The 18,831-nt window shown below is 37.2% G+C and overlaps 1 protein-coding gene across 3 annotated transcripts in view; it reads left to right on the forward strand.

The window, feature by feature from the left end:
• EFCAB3 (EF-hand calcium binding domain 3) overlaps positions 1 to 18,831 on the forward strand; it is a 493,997-nt gene that overhangs the window by 406,868 nt on the left and 68,298 nt on the right. For all 3 annotated transcript variants that reach the window (XM_069541641.1, XM_069541642.1, XM_069541643.1), the window contains 3 exons: positions 6,306 to 6,410; positions 7,108 to 7,161; positions 15,502 to 15,606. In XM_069541641.1, the coding sequence (XP_069397742.1) occupies positions 6,306 to 6,410; positions 7,108 to 7,161; positions 15,502 to 15,606 (264 nt within the window). The remainder of the gene's footprint in view (positions 1 to 6,305; positions 6,411 to 7,107; positions 7,162 to 15,501; positions 15,607 to 18,831) is intronic.

The following is an 18,831-nucleotide window of genomic DNA, read 5'->3' on the forward strand; positions in this document are numbered from 1 at the left end:
ACTGAAAACCAGAAGCAGGAGGCTTAAATCCAAAGCCTGAAAACATTAGAGAACTCTTGAATTCAGGGAACATTAAGCAATAGGAGCTCATCAAAGGCCTTCATACCTACACCGAAACCAAGCTCCACCCAAGGGCCAACAAGTTCCAAAACAAGACATACCACGCAAATTCTCCAGCAACACAGGAACACTCCCCTGAGCTTCAATATACAGGCAGCTCAAAATTATCCCAAAACCTTTGATGTCTCATAACCCATTACGGGTCACTCCACTGCACTCCAGAGAGAAGAAACCCAGCTCCACCCACCAAAACTCCAACACAAGCCTCCCTAACCAGGAAACCTTGACAAGCCACTGATAGAACCCCACCCACAGTGAGGAAGCTCCATAATAAAGAGAACTCCACAAATTACCAGAATATAAAAAGGCCACCCCAAACGCAGCAATATAACCAAGATGAAGAGACAGAGGAATACTCAGCAGGCAAAGGAACAGGAGAGTTGCCCACCAAACCAAACAAAAGAGGAAGAAGTAGGGAATCTACCTGAGAAGGAATTCGAATATTGATAGTGAAAATGATCCAAAATCTTGAAATCAAAATGGAAACACAGATAAATAGCCTAGAGACAAGGATTGAGAAGATGCAAGAAAGGTTTAACAAGGACCTAGAAGAAATAAAAAAGAGTCAAAATATAATGAATAATGCAATAAATGAGATCAGAAACACTCTGGAGGCAACAAATAGTAGAATAACGGAGGCAGAAGATAGGATTAGTGAAATAGAAGATACAATGGTAGAAATAAATGAATCAGAGAGGAAACAAGAAAAACGAATTAAAAGAAACGAGGACAATCTCAGAGACCTCCAGGACAATATGAAACGCTCCAACATTCGAATTATAGGAGTCCCAGAAGAAGAAGACAGAAAGAAAGATCATGAGAAAATCCTTGAGGAGATAATAGTTGAAAACTTCCCTAAAATGGGGAAGGAAATAATCACCCAAGTCCAAGAAACACAGAGAGTCCCAAATAGGATAAACCCAAGGCGAAACACCCCAAGACACATATTAATCAAATTAACAAAGATCAAACACAAAGAACAAATATTAAAAGCAGCAAGGGAAAAACAACAAATAACACACAAGGGGATTCCCATAAGGATAACAGCTGATCTTTCAATAGAAACTCTTCAGGCCAGGAGGGAATGGCAAGACATACTTAAAGTGATGAAAGACAATAACCTACAGCCCAGATTACTGTACCCAGCAAGGATCTCATTCAAATACGAAGGAGAAATCAAAGCTTTACAGACAAGCAAAAGCTGAGAGAATTCAGCACCACCATACCAGCCCTCCAACAAATTCTAAAGGATATCCTCTAGACAGGAAACACGAAAAGGGTGTATAAACCCGAACCCAAAACAATAAAGTAAATGGTAACGGGATCATACTTATCAATAATTACCTTAAACGTAAATGGGTTGAATGCCCCAACCAAAAGACAAAGACTGGCTGAATGGATACAAAAACAAGACCCCTCTATATGCTGCTTACAAGAGACCCACCTCAAAACAAGGGACTCATACAGACTGAAAGTGAAGGGCTGGAAAAAGATATACCACGCAAATAGAGACCAAAAGAAAGCAGGATTGGCAATACTCATATCCGATAAAATAGACTTTAAAACAAGGCTGTAAAAAGAGACAAAGAAGGCCACTACATAATGATCAAAGGAACAATCCAAGAAGAAGATATAACATTTATAAATATATATGCACCCAATATAGGAGCACCGCAATATGTAAGACAAATGCTAACAAGTATGAAAGGGGAAATCAACAATAACACAATAATAGTGAGAGACTTTAATACCCCACTCACACCTATGGACAGATCAACTAAACAGAAAATTAACAAAGAAACGCAAACTTTAAATGATACATTAGATCAGTTAGACCTAATTGATATCTATAGGACATTTCACCCCAAAATAATGAATTTCACCTTCTTTTCAAGTGCTCATGGAACCTTCTCCAGGATAGATCACATCCTGGGCCATAAATCTAAACTTGATAAATTCAAAAAAATCGAAATCATTCCAAGCATCTTTTCTGACCATAATGCATTAAGATTAGATCTCAATTACAGGAGAAAAACTATTAAAAACTCCAACATATGGAGGATGAACAACACACTTCTGAATAACCAACAAATCACAGAAGAAATCTAAAAAGAAATCAAAATATGCATAGAAACTAATGAAAATGAAAACACAACAACCCAAAACCTGTGGGACACTATAAAAGCAATGCTAAGAGGAAAGTTCATAGCAATACAGGCATACCTCAAGAAACAAGAAAACAGTCAAATAAATAACCTAACTCTACACCTAAAGGAACTAGAAAAGGAAGAATTGGAGAACCCCAGAGTTAGTAGAAGGAAAGAAATCTTAAAAATTAGGGCAGAAATAAATGCAAAAGAAACAAAAGAGACCATAGCAAAAATCAACAAAGCCAAAAGCTGGTTCTTTGAAAGGATAAATAAAATTGACAAACCATTAGCCAGACTCATCAAGAAGCACAGAGAGAAAAATCAAATCAATAAAATTAGAAATGAAAATGGAGAGATCACAACAGACAACACAGAAATACAAAGGATCATAAGAGACTACTATCAGCAGTTGTATGCCAATAAAATGGACAACGTGGAAGAAATGGACAAATTCTTAGAAAAGTACAATTTTCCAAAACTGAACCAGGAAGAAATAGAAAATCTTAACAGACCCATCACAAGCACGGAAATTGAAACTGTAATCAGAAATCTTCCAGCAAACAAAAGCCCAGGTCCAGACAGCTTCACAGCTGAATTCTACCAAAAATTTCGAGAAGAGCTAACACCTATCCTCCTCAAACTCTTCCAGAAAATTGCAGAGGAAGGTAAACTTCCAAACTCATTCTATGAGGCCACCATCACCCTAATACCAAAACCTGACAAAGATGTCACAAAAAAAGAAAACTACAGGCCAATATCACTGATGAACATAGATGCAAAAATCCTTAACAAAATTCTAGCAATCAGAATCCAACAACACATTAAAAAGATCATACACCATGACCAAGTGGGCTTTATCCCAGGGATGCAAGGATTCTTCAATATCCGCAAATCAATCAATGTAATTCACCACATTAACAAATTGAAAAATAAAAACCATATGATTATCTCAATAGATGCAGAGAAGGCCTTTGACAAAATTCAACATCCATTTATGATAAAAAAAAAAAAACTCTTCAGAAAGCAGGAATAGAAGGAACATACCTCAACATAATAAAAGCTATCTATGACAAACCCACAGCAAACATTATCCTCAATGGTGAAAAATTGAAAGCATTTCCCCTAAAGTCAGGAACAAGACAAGGGTGTCCACTTTCACCGCTACTATTCAACATAGTTCTGGAAGTTTCGGCCACAGCAATCAGAGCAGAAAAAGAAATAAAAGGAATCCAAATTGGAAAAGAAGAAGTAAAACTCTCACTGTTTGCAGATGACATGATCCTCTACATGGAAAACCCTAAAGACTCCACCAGAAAATTACTAGAGCTAATCAATGAATATAGAAAAGTTGCAGGATATAAAATCAACACACAGAAATCCCTTGCATTCCTATACACGAATAATGAGAAAGTAGAAAAAGAAATTAAGGAAACAATTCCATTCACCATTGCAATGAAAAGAATAAAATACTTAGGAATATATCTACCTAAAGAAGCTAAAGACCTATATATAGAAAACTATAAAACACTGATGAAAGAAATCAAAGAGGACACTAATAGATGGAGAAATATACCATGTTCATGGATCGGAAGAATTAATATAATGAAAATGAGTATACTACCCAAAGCAATTTACAAATTCAATGCAATCCCTATCAAGCTACCGGCCACATTTTTCACAGAACTAGAACAAATAATTTCAAGATTTGTATGGAAATACAAAAAACCTCGAATTGCCAAAGCAATCTTGAGAAAGAAGAATGGAACTGGAGGAATCAACTTGCCTGACTTCAGGCTCTACTACAAAGCCACAGTCATCAAGACAGTATGGTACTGGCACAAAGACAGACATATAGATCAATGGAACAAAATAGAAAGCCCAGAGATAAATCCACACACATATGGACACCTTATCTTTGACAAAGGAGGCAAGGATATACAACGGAGTAAAGACAATCTCTTTAACAAGTGGTGCTGGGAAAACTGGTCAACCACTTGTAAAAGAATGAAACTAGATCACTTTCTAACACCGCACACAAAAATAAACTCAAAATGGATTAAAGATCTAAATGTAAGACCAGAAACTATAAAACTCCTAGAGGAGAACATAGGCAAAACACTCTCCTACATAAATCACAGCAGGATCCTCTATGATCCACCTCCCAGAATTCTGGAAATAAAAGCAAAAATAAATAAATGGGATCTAATTAAAATTAAAAGCTTCTGCACAACAAAGGAAAATATAAGCAAGGTGAAAAGACAGCCTTCTGAATGGGAGAAAATAATAGCAAATGAAGCAACTGACAAACAACTAATCTCAAAAATATACAAGCAACTTATGCAGCTCAATTCCAGAAAAATAAACGGCCCAATCAAAAAGTGGGCCAAAGAACTAAATAGACATTTCTCCAAAGAAGACATGCGGATGGCTAACAAACACATGAAAAGATGCTCAACATCACTCATTATTAGAGAAATGCAAATCAAAACCACAATGAGGTACCACTTCACACCAGTCAGAATGGCTGCGATCCAAAAATCTGCAAGCAATAAATGCTGGAGAGGGTGTGCAGAAAAGGGAACCCTCCTACACTGTTGGTGGGAATGCAAACTAGTACAGCCACTATGGAGAACAGTGTGGAGATTCCTTAAAAAATTGCAAATAGAACTACCTTATGACCCAGCAATCCCGCTGCTGGGCATACACACTGAGGAAACCAGAATTGAAAGAGACACATGTACCCCAATGTTCATCGCAGCACTGTTTATAATAGCCAGGACATGGAAGCAAGCTAGATGTCCATCAGCAGATGAATGGATAAGAAAGCTGTGGTACATATACACAATGGAGTATTACTCAGCCGTAAAAAAGAATTCATTTGAATCAGTTCTGATGAGATGGATGAAACTGGAGCCGATTATACAGAGTGAAGTAAGCCAGAAAGAAAAACACCAATACAGTATACTAACACATATATATGGAATTTAGGAAGATGGCAATGACGACCCTGTATGCAAGACAGGGAAAGAGACACAGATGTGTATAACGGACTTTTGGACTCAGAGGGAGAGGGAGAGGGTGGGATGATTTGGGAGAATGACATTCTAACATGTATACTATCATGTAAGAATTGAATCGCCAGTCTATGTCTGATGCAGGATGCAGCATGCTTGGGGCTGGTGCATGGGGATGACCCAGAGAGATGTTAGGGGGAGGGAGGTGGGCGGGGGGGTTCATGTTTGGGAATGCATGTAAGAATTAAAGATATTTAAATTTAAAAAATAAAAAAAAAATCAACTATAAGTCTTCATTGCTTTTTGATAGTTAATCTCTTTTTCTCTTGTAACTCTTAAGAGTATCTCTATCTTTGAAGTTCTCATTATCATGTGGCCAAATGTATACTTTTTTACATTTTTCCTGCTTGGAACTTCTGATTCCTGAAACTGAACATTTATGCCTTTCATTAAGTCTGAAAACCCTCAGTCCTTATGTTTCAGTATTACCTCACCCTTCTTTTCTCTTTTTTCACTTTTGGAAACTCCTATTACATATATATGTTAGACCTTCTTATTTGGTTTTTCATATCTTTTTTTCATTTGCAATGCATTAATATTTGTATAAATATAACTTTATTCAAGGTGGAAATTTTTATAAGTCAATTTTTGTTATCATTATTAAAGCTAATTCTGTAATTTAGGCAATAGAAGAAAAGAAAGATGAAGAGGAAGGCCTAGAGGAGGGGACAGAGAAGGAAGAAGAAAAAAGATAAAGAAAATAATACCACTGTTATGTGATTGAATTATTTATATTAGCTGTCAAACAGTATCTAATTTATGGAGGTTATACAATTCCTATTTTACTTTTTATGCATATTATTGTCTCATCATTATAAGAGGTTCTCTTTACTTAGGTTGAAAGAAAAATGTCTGACTCCCCTCCTTGATTCTGAAGAGCTGAACAAGGCTTCATTTTACCTTACTCTTGCCCCTGCACCTGATAAGGATATTTAATATGTACACATTTCCTTTTCTAAAGGAGAGAAGATCCACACTGAGGACCTGAAAAATGTTCTTAAAAACATGGGAATAGAGATCACAAAAAAGGAACACAAAAAGCTTATTAAAACTCTGCCCGTTTCTGGTAAGCATTTAAGTGTGTTCTATATCATTGAAGTCTAAAAATGTATTCCTTCAAAAAACATTTACTGAAGCTCTGTTTTGTAGATAGCACTGTACTAAACTCTGCTGGGCAGGTACCTTGACTGTGGGGAGCACATTTCCTCAAGTTCCTACCCTCCTAAACAGAACCTCAGGGAAGGTTAGTTGTAGGGTTTTATATAAGAAATTCTAACATTTGAAACATTTTATGTCAATTAAAAATATTGTTTAAAGATTCGATCTTAGCATTTTTTTTTTTGAAATCCTGTTCTTTTCATTTAGATTTTGGTTTAGGAAACTAGGACCTCTTTAGACAGAAGTCCCATATAGGACACACATGTTCTTTCATCTCTTTGGGAGAAATCTAAAGTCTAAGCTGTAAGAAGAGAAAAGGGAAGGAGGATAGGAAAATGAAGAAAGAAAAATAAAGCCAAATTAGAGAGGAGAAGTGGTAAAGAAAAAGCTACGTGTGTTTCAGCCAAGTAGGATGCCACTAGCAGTAGTCTTCTATTCTGTCCAGTGGATAGATTCACTACACTGAATTTTCTGAGTACTTTTTATTTCATTGAGAATAAACTTTGATAAATTTAGGTTTTCCCTTTCTGAAAGTAGATACTGATTCTTATGAATCATCACAAACTCAATCACGCTTTTTGTTGTTGTTGTTTGTTTGTTTACAGCTGATAAAAAGGTGTTTAAGAAAGAATTACTGAGGGGTGTGAAGTCTTTCAAAGGTGAGTGGAAAAAGAGATGTGTGTCCGTGTATGCGCAGTCATCACCATATCATTGAAAAATTATTTGTAAACATCATTTTTAAGACTATATCATTGTGCTGTATTTACACACACCCAATTTACTTGATTATTCTTTTCTCTTTTTAAAATTTATTTATTTTTTTATTGAAGGATAATCGCTCTACAGAATTTTGTTGTTTTCTGTCAAACCTGAACATGAATCAGTCATAGGTATGCATATATTCCCTCCCTCCTGGGGACACAGAACCCCTGTTTGAGTTTCCTAAGCCATACAGCAAATTCCTATTGGAATTTTACACATGGTAATGTAAGTTCCCATGTTGCTGTTTCCATACATTTCACCCTCTCTTGCTCTCTCCCCATGTCCATAAGTCTATTCTCTGTGTCTGTTTCTTCATTGCTCCCCTGTACATAAATTCTTCAGTACCATTTTTCTATATTCCATATATATGCATTAAAATATGATGTTTATCTTTCTCTTTCTCTTACTTCACTCTGTTTGATAGGTTCTAGGTTCATCCACCTCATCAGAACTGACTCAAAGGTGTTCCTTTTTATGGCTGAGTAATATTCCATTGTGTATATGTACTGAATTTTTATTCTTTTTCCATTCATTATCCATTCATCTTTATCCATTCATCTGTCGATGAACATCTAGGTTGCTTCCATGTTCTAGCTATTGTAATTAATGCTGCAGTGAACAATGGGATACTTGTCTTTTTCAATTTTGGTTTCCTCAGGGTATATGCCTAGGAGTGGGATTGCCAGGTTGTATGGTGGTTTTATTTCTAGTTCTTTAAGGAATCTCCATACTGTCTACCATAGTGGCTGAATCAATTTACATTCCCACCAACAGTGCAAGAGCAATCCCTTTTCTCCACACCCTTTCCAGCATTTATTGTTTGTATACTTTTTGATGATAGGCATCTGACCAGTGTAAGGTGATATCTCATTGTAGTTTTAATTTGCATTTCTCTAATAAGAGTGATGTTGAGCATCTTTTCATGTGTTTGTTAGCCATCTGTATGTCTTCCTTGGAGAAATGTCTGTTGAGGTCTTTTTCCCACTTTTTGATTGGGTTGTTTGTTTTTCTGGCATTGAGTTGTATGAGCTGCTTGTAATTTTGGAAATTAATCCTTTGTCATCTGTTTCATTTGCTATTATTTTCTCCCATTCTGAGGGTTGTCTTTTCACCTTGCTTATAGTTTGCTGTGCAAACGCTTTTAAGTTTAAACAAGTCCCACTTGTTTACTTTTGTTTTTATTTCCATTACTCTAGGAGGTGCGTCATAGAGGATCTTGCTTTAATTTATGTCATTGAGTGTTCTGCCGATGTTTTACTCTAAGAGTTTTATAGTTTCTGGTCTTACATTTAGGTCTTTATCCATTTTGATTTTATCTTTGTGTGTGATATTAGAAAGTGTTCTAATTTCATTCTTTTACATGTAGCTGTCCAGTTTTCCCAGCACCATTTATTGAAGAGGCTGTCTTTTCCTCATTGCATATTCTTGCCTCCTTTGTCAAAAATAAGGTACCCATAGGTGTGTGGGTTTATTTCTGGGCTTTCTATCTTATTCCATTGGTATATTTCTGGTTTTGTGCCAGTACCATATGTCTTGATGACTATAGCTTTGTAGTATACTCTGAAATCAGGAAGTTTGATTCCTCCAGCTCCATTCTTCTTTCTCAGGACTACGTTAGCTATTCAGGGTCTTTTGTGTTTCCATATGAATTGTGAAATTTTTTGTTCTAGTTCTGTGAAAAATGTCATTGGTAATTTGATAGAGATCACATTGAATCTGTAGATTGCATTTGGTAATATAGTCATTTTTACAATATTGACTCTTCCTACCCAGGAGCATGGACTATCTCTCCATCTGTTTATGTTGTCTTTGATTTCTTTCATTAGTTAGTTAGTTAGTTCAGTCGCTCAGATGTGTCAGACTCTTTGTGACCCCATGAATCGCAGCACACCAGGCCTCCCTGTCCATCACCATCTCCCGGAGTTCACTCAGACTCAAGTCCATCGAGTCCGTGATGCCATCCAGCCATCTCATCCTCGGTCGTCGCCTGTTACTCCTGCCCCCAATCCCTCACATCATCAGAGTCTTTTGCAGTGAGTCAACTCTTCGCATGAGGTGACCAAAGTACTGGAGCTTCAGCTTTAGCATCATTCCTTCCAAAGAAATCCCAGCGTTAATCTCCTTCAGAATGGACTGGTTGGATCTCCTTGCAGTCCAAGGGACTCTCAAGAGTCTTCTCCAACACCACAGTTCAAATGCATCAATTCTTCAGCGCTCAGCCTTCTTCACAGTCCAACTCTCACACTCATACATGACCACAGGAAAAACCGTAGCCTTGACCAGACGGACCTTAGTCGGCAAAGTAATGTCTCTGCTTTTGAATATGCTATCTAGGTTGGTCATAACTTTTCTTCCAAGGAGTAAGCGTCTTTTAATTTCATGGCTGCAATCACCATCTGCAGTGATTTTGGAGCCCAAACAAATAAAGTCTGACACTGTTTCCACTGTTTCCCCATTTATTTCCCATGAAGTGATGGGACCGGATGCCATGATCTTAGTTTTCTGAATGTTGAGGTTTAAACCAGCTTTTTCACTCTCCTCTTTCACGTTCATCAAGAGGCTTTTTAGTTCCTCTTCACTTTCTGCCATAAGGGTGGTGTCATTGCATATCTGAGGTTATTGATATTTCTCCCGGCAATCTTGATTCCAGCTTGTGTTTCTTCCAGTCCAGCGTTTCTCATGATGTACTCTGCATATAAGTTAAATAAGCAGGGTGACAATATATAGCCTTGACGTACTTCGTTTCCGATTTGAAACCAGTATGTTGTTCCATGTCTAGTTCCAACTGTTGCTTCCTGACCTGCATACAGATTTCTCAAGAGGCAGGTCAGGTGGTCTGGTATTCCCATCTCTTTCAGAATTTTCCACAAGTTATTGTGATCCACACAGTCAAAGGCTTTGGCATAGTCAATAAAGCAGAAATAGATGTTTTTCTGGAACTCTCTTGCTTTTTCCATGATCCAGCAGATGTTGGCAGTTTGATCTCTGGTTCCTCTGCGTTTTCTAAAACCAGCTTGAACATCAGGAAGTTCATGGTTCACGTATTGCTGAAGCCTGGCTTGGAGAATTTTGAGCATTACTTTACTAGCATGTGAGATGAGTGCAATTGTGCAGTAGTTTGAGCATTCTTTGGCATTGCCTTTCTTTGGGGTTGGAATGAAAATGGACCTTTTCTAGTCCTGTGGCCACTGCTGAGTTTTCCAAATTTGCTGACATATTGAGTGCAGCACTTTCACAGCATCATCTTTCAGAATTGGAAATAGCTCAACTGGAATTCCATCACCTCCACTAGCTTTGTTCGTAGTGATGCTTTCTAAGGTCCCCTTGAGTTCACATTCCAGGATGTCTGGCTCTAGATGAGTGATCACACCATCATGATTATCTGGGTTGTGAAGATCTTTTTTGTACAGTTTCTGTGTATTCTTGCCACCTCTACTTAATATCTTCTGCTTCTGTTAGGTCCATACCATTTCTGTCCTTTATCAAGCCCATCTTTGCATGAAATGTTCCCTTGGTATCTCTAATTTTCTTAAAGACATCTCTAGTCTTTCCCATTCTGTTCTTGTCCTCTGTTTCTTTGCATTGATCGCTGAAAAAGGCTTTCTTATCTCTTCTTGCTATTCTTGGGAACTCTGCATTCAAATGCTTTTATCTCTCCTTTTCTCCTTTGTTTTTAGCCTCTCTTCTTTTCACAACTATTTGTAAGGCCTCCCCAGACAGCCATTTTGCTTTTTTGCATTTCTTTTCCATGGGGATGGTCTTGATCCCTGTCTCCTGTACAGTGTCACGAACCTCATTCCATAGTTCATCAGGCACTCTATCTATCAGATCTAAGCCCTTAAATCTATTTCTCACTTCCACTGTATAATCATAAGGGATTTGATTTAGGTCATACCTGAATGGTCTAGCGGTTTTCCCTACTTTCTTCAATTTGAGTCTGAGTTTGGCAATAAGGAGTTCATGAATTGAGCCACAGTCAGCTCCTGGTCTTGTTTTTGTTGACTATATAGAGCTTCTCCATCTTTGGCCACAAAGAATATAATCAATCTGATTTCGGTGTTGACCATCTGGTGATGTCCATGTGTAGAGTCTTCTCTTGTGTTGTTGAAAGAGGATGTTTGCTATGACCAATGTATTTTCTTGGCAAAGCTCTATTAGTCTTTGCCCTGGTTCATTCCGCATTCCAAGCCCAAATTTGCCTGCTACTCCAGGTGTTTCTTGACTTCCTACTCTTGCATTCCAGTCCCCTATAATGAAAAGGACATCTTTTTTGGGTGTTAGTTCTAAAAGGTCTTGTAGGTCTTCATAGAACCGTTCAACTTCAGCTTCTTCAGCGTTACTGGTTGGGGCATAGACTTAGATTACTGTGATATTGAATGGTTTGCCTTGGAAACGAATAGAGATCATTCTGTCGTTTTTGAGATTGCATCCAAGTACTGCATTTCGGACTCTTTTGTTGACCATGATGGCTACTCCATTTCTTCTGAGGGATTCCTGCCCACAGTAGTGGATGTACTATCATCTGAATTAAATTCACCCATTCCAGTCCATTTCAGTTCACTGATTCCTAGAATGTCGACATTCACTCTTGCCATCTCTTGTTTGACCACTTCCAATTTGCCTTGATTCATGGACCTGACATTCCAGGTTCCTATGCAATATTGCTCTTTACAGCATCGGATCTTGCTTTTATCACCAGTCACATCCACAGCTGGGTGTTGTTTTTGCTTTGGCTCCATCCCTTCATTCTTTCTGGAGTTATTTCTCCACTGATCTTCAGTAGCATGTTGGGCACCTACTGACCTGGGGAGTTCCTCTTTCAGTATCTTATCATTTTGCCTTTTCATACTGTTCATGGGGTTCTCAAGGCAAGCTCTAGCAATTTTCTGATACTATCTTTAGGGTTTTCTATGTACAGTATCATGTCATTTACAAATGATGAGAGCTTTACTTCTTTTCCAATCTGGATTCCTTTTATTTCTTTTTCTTCTCTGATTGCTATAGCTAGGACTTCCAAAACTATGTTGAATAACAATGGTGAAAGTGGGCACACCTGTCTTGTTCCTGATCTTAGGGTGAATGCTTTCAGTTTTTAACCACTGAGAATAATGTTTGCTCTAGGTTTATCATAATGGCCTTTACTATATTGAGGTAGGTTCCTTCTATGCCCATTCTTTGAAGAGCTTTGATCATTATTGGGTGCTGAATTTTGTCAAAGTCTTTTTCTGCATCTATTGAGATGATCATATGGTTTTTATCTTTCAGTTTGTTAATATGGTGTATCACATTGATTGATTTTCATGTACTGAAGAATCCTTGCATCCCTGGAATAAACCCAACTTAATCATGGTGTGTGACCTTTTTGATGTATTGCTGAATTCTGTTTGTTAAAATTTTGATGATGATGAACATCATTTATGTTCATCAATGATAATGGCCTATAGTTTTCTTTTTTTGTGTTGTCTTTGTCTGGTTTTGGAATCAGGGTGATGGTGGCCGCACAGAATGACTTTGGAAGTGTTCCTTCCTCTGCAGTTTTTTGAAAGAGTTTTAGAAGGATAGGCATTAGCTCTTCTCTAAATGTTTGATAGAATTCACCTGTGAAGCCATCTGGTCCTGGGCTTTTGTTTTTGGGGAGATTTTTTGATCCCAGCTTCAATTTCAGTGCTTGTAATTGGGTTGTTCATAATTTCTATTTCTTCCTGGTTCAGTCTTAGAAGATTGAACTTTTCTAAGAATCTGTCCATTTCTTCCAGGTTATCCATTTTATTGCCATATAGTTGTTCATAATAGTCTCTTATAATCCTTTGTATTTCTGCATTGTCTATTGTAACTTCTCCTTTCTCATTTCTAATTTTGTTGATTTGATTCTTCTCTCTTTTTTTCCTTGATGAGTCTAAAGGCTTGTCAATTTTGTTTATCTTCTCAAAGAACCAGCTTTTAGTTTTATTAATCTTTACTATTGTTTCTTTCATTTCTTTTTCATTTATTTCTGCTTGGGTCATTATGATTTCTTTCCTTCTACTAATTTTGGAGGTTTTTTGTTCTTCTTTTTCCAGTTGTTTTAGGTGTAAAGTTAAGTTGTCTATTAGATGTTTTTCTTGTGTCTTGAGGTAGGATTGTATTGCTGTAAACTTCCCTCTTAGAACTGCTTTTGCTGCATTCTGTAGGTTTTGAGTTGTTGTATTTTCATTGTCATTTGTTTCTAGAATTTCTTTTTCCTTTTGATTTCTTTAGTAACCTGTTGGCTATTTAGAAATGTGTTGTTTAATCTCCACGTGTCTGTTTCTTATAGTTTTTTTTCTTGTAATTGATATCTATCTCATAGTGCTGTGGTCAGAGAAGATTCTTGATATGATTTCAGTTTTCTTAAATTTACTGAGGTTTTATTTGTGACCCAAGATGTGGTCTATCCTGGAGAATGTTTCATGTGCACTTGAGAAGAAGGTGTATTCTTCTGAATTTGGATGGAATGTCCTGAAGATAAAAATGAGATCCATCTCATCTAATGTATCATTTAAGACTTGTGTTTCCTTATTAATTTTCTGTTTTGATGATCTGTCCATTGGTGTGAGTGGGGTGTTAAAGTCTCCTACTATTATTGTGTTACTGTCAATTTCTCCTTTTATGTCTGTTAGTGTTTGTCTTATGTATTGAGGTGCTCATATGTTGGGTGCATAGATATTTACAGTTGTTATGTCTTCCTCCTGGATTGACCCCTTGATCATTATGTAGTGTCCTTCCTATCTCTTGTAATCTTCTTTTCTTAAGGCCTATTTTTTCTGATATGAGGATTGCTACTCCAGCTTTCTTTTGCTTCCCATTTGCATGGAATATATTTTTCCATCCTCTCATATTCAATCTATATGTGTCTTTAGATCTGAAGTGGGTTTGCTGTAGACAGCATAGATATGGATCTTGTTTCTGTATCCATTCAGCCAGCCTGTGTCTTTTGGTTGGAGCATTAATCCATTTACATTTAAAGTAATTATTGATATATATGTTCCTATTGCCATTTTCTTAATTGTTTGTGGTTGATTTTGTAGATCTTTTTTCTTTTCTTGTATTTCTTGACTATGTAAGTCCCTTTAACATTTTCTGTAAAGCTGGTTTGATTTTTCTTTTCTTATTGAACATTTAGATAGTCTGTAATGCTTTGCTGTTATACATATGTGATCTTTATACATAAATATTTATTCAACTTTAAAATCATTTTTAGATAGAGTTTTCCAACTAGAATTACTAGGTCAAAGGATCTTAACTCTTTGATGTATATAAATAAATAAGAGTGCCCATTACTGTTATGTGTTGGCCACTATATATTGTTTCACATTTTTTGAGCCTTGCTAATTTGGCAGATGAAAACTGGAGTATTTTTTTTATTGGTGAAGTTGAAAATGGTTTATATCATTATATTTTTCAGTCTTTTAATTATTTGTCTGGCATCTTATCCATTATCCTATGGCATCTTTGCATTTTTCCTATTAATTTCAATGACTTCTTTATAAGGATATTAGCACATTGTCATGTCTATAGAAAATATTTTTCCATTTGGTTGTTTGCATCTTTATTTTATTATGTTGTATTTTTTAACAACAGTTTTATTAAAATATAATTTATATACCTTGTAATTCAGCCATTTAAAATGTATAATTCAATGCTTTTTCATATAGTAACAAAGTTGTGCAACCATTACTACAATCAGTTTAGAACATTTTCATCACCAAAAATAAACTGCACTAATTAGCAGTCACTCCCCATTCCCTATAACCCTCACAGACCTAGGCAGCCACCAAATTACTTTCTGTCCACTATGTGGTACTTCAGTATACAGACATTTTTCATTTTTATGTGTTTATATCAGTCATTCCTTCTGTGATTTCTTCTTGTCATTTTGTATTTAGAAAGTCTGCCTCATTAACTAGTTTTTCTGTAGTATAAATTAAATTAAGAAGCCAATTTATTGCTACTGTAGGAAATTTCAGATCTTACTTTTTGACCAGAATGACATGATTTGGTTGTTATCATTGTCTAATTTACCAGAGTTGCCAAACTCTTTCTTTACATTTTTCTCCCCAGTATAAACTTCTCCCAATTAGTTTTGGGATCATATTTTGTTTCTTATTCCACACAACTTGCTGTAAAGCTCTTTTGTGCTTTTATTTCTAGGTAAGTGTTGACAGTCTGAATTTTTCATTTCGTGACATTCTTATCTATTTTCTCTTGTTTTTATTAAGGAGGCAAGGTTCCTGTCAGTGACCTAAGTAATGTTCTACAAAACACTGGATTCAAACTTGAAGCAAAGGAAATCCAGGACTTGCAGACCCACCTACCAATTACTGGTGAGCCTTTAGGATGCCTTTATCTTGTAGTTGATGACTCAGTTCACTCTGACAGCAGTGAGGAAAGACATGTTCCGAAGAGAAAACTGAAAGCAGAGATACAATCTAGAGGCTTTGCTGAAATCCACATGACAGAGCCTTGTAAAAATCCAGATAATAAAGGTCTTATTTAGGGAGCCACGCTGGTAATATATTAGGAAGACTGATCTGATGTGGTAGGTGAAAGGGAGGTAGAGAATAAAAGTGTGAATCAAGGACTGTGGATCATGGGATTACCTCAGAACAAAAAGTGGGGTGGGGGGAAACAGAACAAAGACAAAAATCCATTTTAGGACATAATTGAAGTAATTACAGGAAAGTTAGATACAAGGTATCAGCCAATTGAGTAAGATAAGGAAGAAAGATAAAGGAAAGGTAAGAAGAAAAAATTAGGAAAAGATAATATAAAGATACATACATAAGAATATAGATTGACCTTTTTTTTTTAAATAGCGTAACTGGGATGGAATCAGGGCTAAGATGAAAGGACTCAGACTGAAGGAAAAGAGGGGAGTAGTCTCTTCTTTCTTCATTGGAGAATCTTGCCTGGCATGGGGGCTGGTTTCAAGTTTCCTTTGTAATAGCATGGAACCCCAAGGACTAGAAAGATGATCTTTTACTAGAGCAAGACTTCATTGTTCAAGGATGAAGGTCATGGGTTTTAAATACATTTCTTTCTTTATTTAATTCATTCAGCAAATATTTATTGAGTACCAACAATATGCCAGCATTGTGTTATATTGCTTTATTTACTTGGCAACTGTTTATACTATTTCTGTGCAATGTATTTATTATTAATAGATACATAACCCCTTACTAGATATATATTTGCAGATATCTTCTCCCATTCAGTAGGTTGCCTTCTCATTTTGTTGGTGGTTTCTTTTTATGTACAAAAGCATTTTCAGTTCAGTTCAGTTCAGTCGCTCAGTCATGTCCTACTCCTTGCGACCCCATGAGTCACAGCACGCCAGGCCTCCCTGTCCATCACCAACTCCCAGAGTTCTCACAAACTCATGTGCATCGAGTCAGTGATAGCATCCAGCCATCTCATCCTCTGTCATCCACTTCTCCTCCTGCCCCCAATCCCTCCCAGCATCAGGGTCTTTTCCAGTGAGTCAACTCTTCTCATGAGGTGGCCAAAGTATTGGAGTTTCAGCTTCAGCATCAGTCCTTCCAATGAACACCCAGGGCTAGTCTCCTTTAAGATGGACTGGTTGGATCTCCTTGCAGTCCAAAGGACCCGCAAGAGTCTCTCCAGCACCACAGTTCAAAAGCATCAATTCTTTGGCGCTCAGCTTTCTTCACAGTCCAATTCTCACATCCATACATGACCACTAGAAAAACCATAGCCTTGACTAAACAGACCTTTGTTGGCAAAATAATGTCTCTGCTTTTGAATATGCTATCTAGGTTGGTTATAACTTTCCTTTCAAGAAGTAAGAGTCTTTTAATTTCATGGCTGCAATCACCATCTGCAGTGATTTTGGAGCCCAAAAAATTGAAGTCTGACACTGTTTCCACTGTTTCTCCATCTGTTTGCCATGAAGTGATGGGACCAGATGCCATGATCTTAGTTTTCTGAATGTTGACCTTTAAGCCAACTTTTTCACTCTCCTCTTTCACTTTCATCAAGAGGCTCTTAGTTCTTCTTCACTTTCTGCCATAAGGGTGGTGTCATCTGCATATCTGAGATTATTGATATTTCTCCTGGCAGTCTTGATTCCAGCTTGTGCTTCTTCCAGCCCAGCGTTTCTCATGATGTACTCTGCATATAAGTTAAATAAGCAGGGTGACAATATACAGCCTTGACATACTCCTTTTCCTATTTGGAACCAGTCTGTTGTTCCATTTCCAGCCGTAACTGTTGCTTCCTGACCTGCATACAGGTTTCTCAAGAGGCAGATCAGGTGGTCTGGTATTCCCATCTCTTTCAGAATTTTCCACAGTTTATTGTGACCCACACAGTCAAAGGCTTTGGCATAGTCAATAAAGCAGAAATAGATGTTTTTCTGGAACTCTCTTGCTTTTTCCATGATCCAGCGGATGCTGGCAATTTCACCTCTGGTTCCTCTGCCTTTTCTAAAACCAGGCTGAACATCAGGAAGTTCACGGTTCACGTATTGCTGAAGCCTGGCTTGGAGAATTTTGAGCATTACTTTACTGGCATGTGAGATGAGTGCAATTGTGCGGTAGTTTGAGCATTCTTTGGCATTGCCTTTCTTTGGGATTGGAATGAAAACTGACCTTTTCCAGTCCTGTGGCCACTGCTTCAGTTCAGTTCAGTCACTCAGTTGTGTCCGAGTCTTTGCTACCCCATGAGTTGCAGCACGCCAGACCTCCCTGTCCATCACCAACTCCCGGAGTTCACTCAGACCCACATCCATCGAGTCAGTGATTCCATCCAGCTATCTCATCCTCTGTCGTCCCCTTCTCCTCCTGCCCCCAATCTCTCCCAGCATCAGAGTCTTTTCCAATCAGTCAACTCTTCGCATGAGGTGGCCAAAGTACTGGAGTTTCAGCTTTAGCATCATTCCTTCCAAAGAAATCCCAGGGCTGATCTCCTGCAGAATGGACTGTTTGGATCTCCTTGCAGTCCAAGGGACTTTCAAGAATCTTCTCCAACACCATAGTTCAAAAGCATCAAATCTTTGGTGCTCAGCCTTCTTCACAGTCCAACTCTCACATCCATACATGACCAGCATCCTCTTTCAGGATTTGAAATAGCTCCACTGGAATTCCATCACCTCCACTAGCTTTGTTCATAGTGATGCTTCCTAAGTCCTACTTGACTTCATATTCCAGGATGTCTGGCTCTAGGTGAATGATCACATCATCGTGATTATCTGGGTCATGAAGATCTTTTTTGTTTAGCATTTTTTTGTTGTTAAAGCATTTTAGTTTAATATAATTCTATTTGAATATTTTTGCTTTTGTTTCCCTCGCCTAAGGAGACACATCCAAAAAATATATATATTTTTAAGTCCAATGTTTAAGAGCTTACTGCCTATGTTTTTTTCTAGGAGTTTTATGGTTTCAGGCCTTACATTTAAGTCTTTAATCCATTTTGAGTTTATATTGGTATGTGGATTAAGAAAATGGTTCAGATTTCCCATACTACTTATTGAAGAGATTTGTGTATTAAAATTTTCAATTATCTTTGTTAAAGATACCTTATTATCTTTG

Source organism: Ovis canadensis, chromosome 11 (genome assembly GCF_042477335.2).
Source record: "Ovis canadensis isolate MfBH-ARS-UI-01 breed Bighorn chromosome 11, ARS-UI_OviCan_v2, whole genome shotgun sequence".
NCBI lineage: Eukaryota > Metazoa > Chordata > Mammalia > Artiodactyla > Bovidae > Ovis > Ovis canadensis.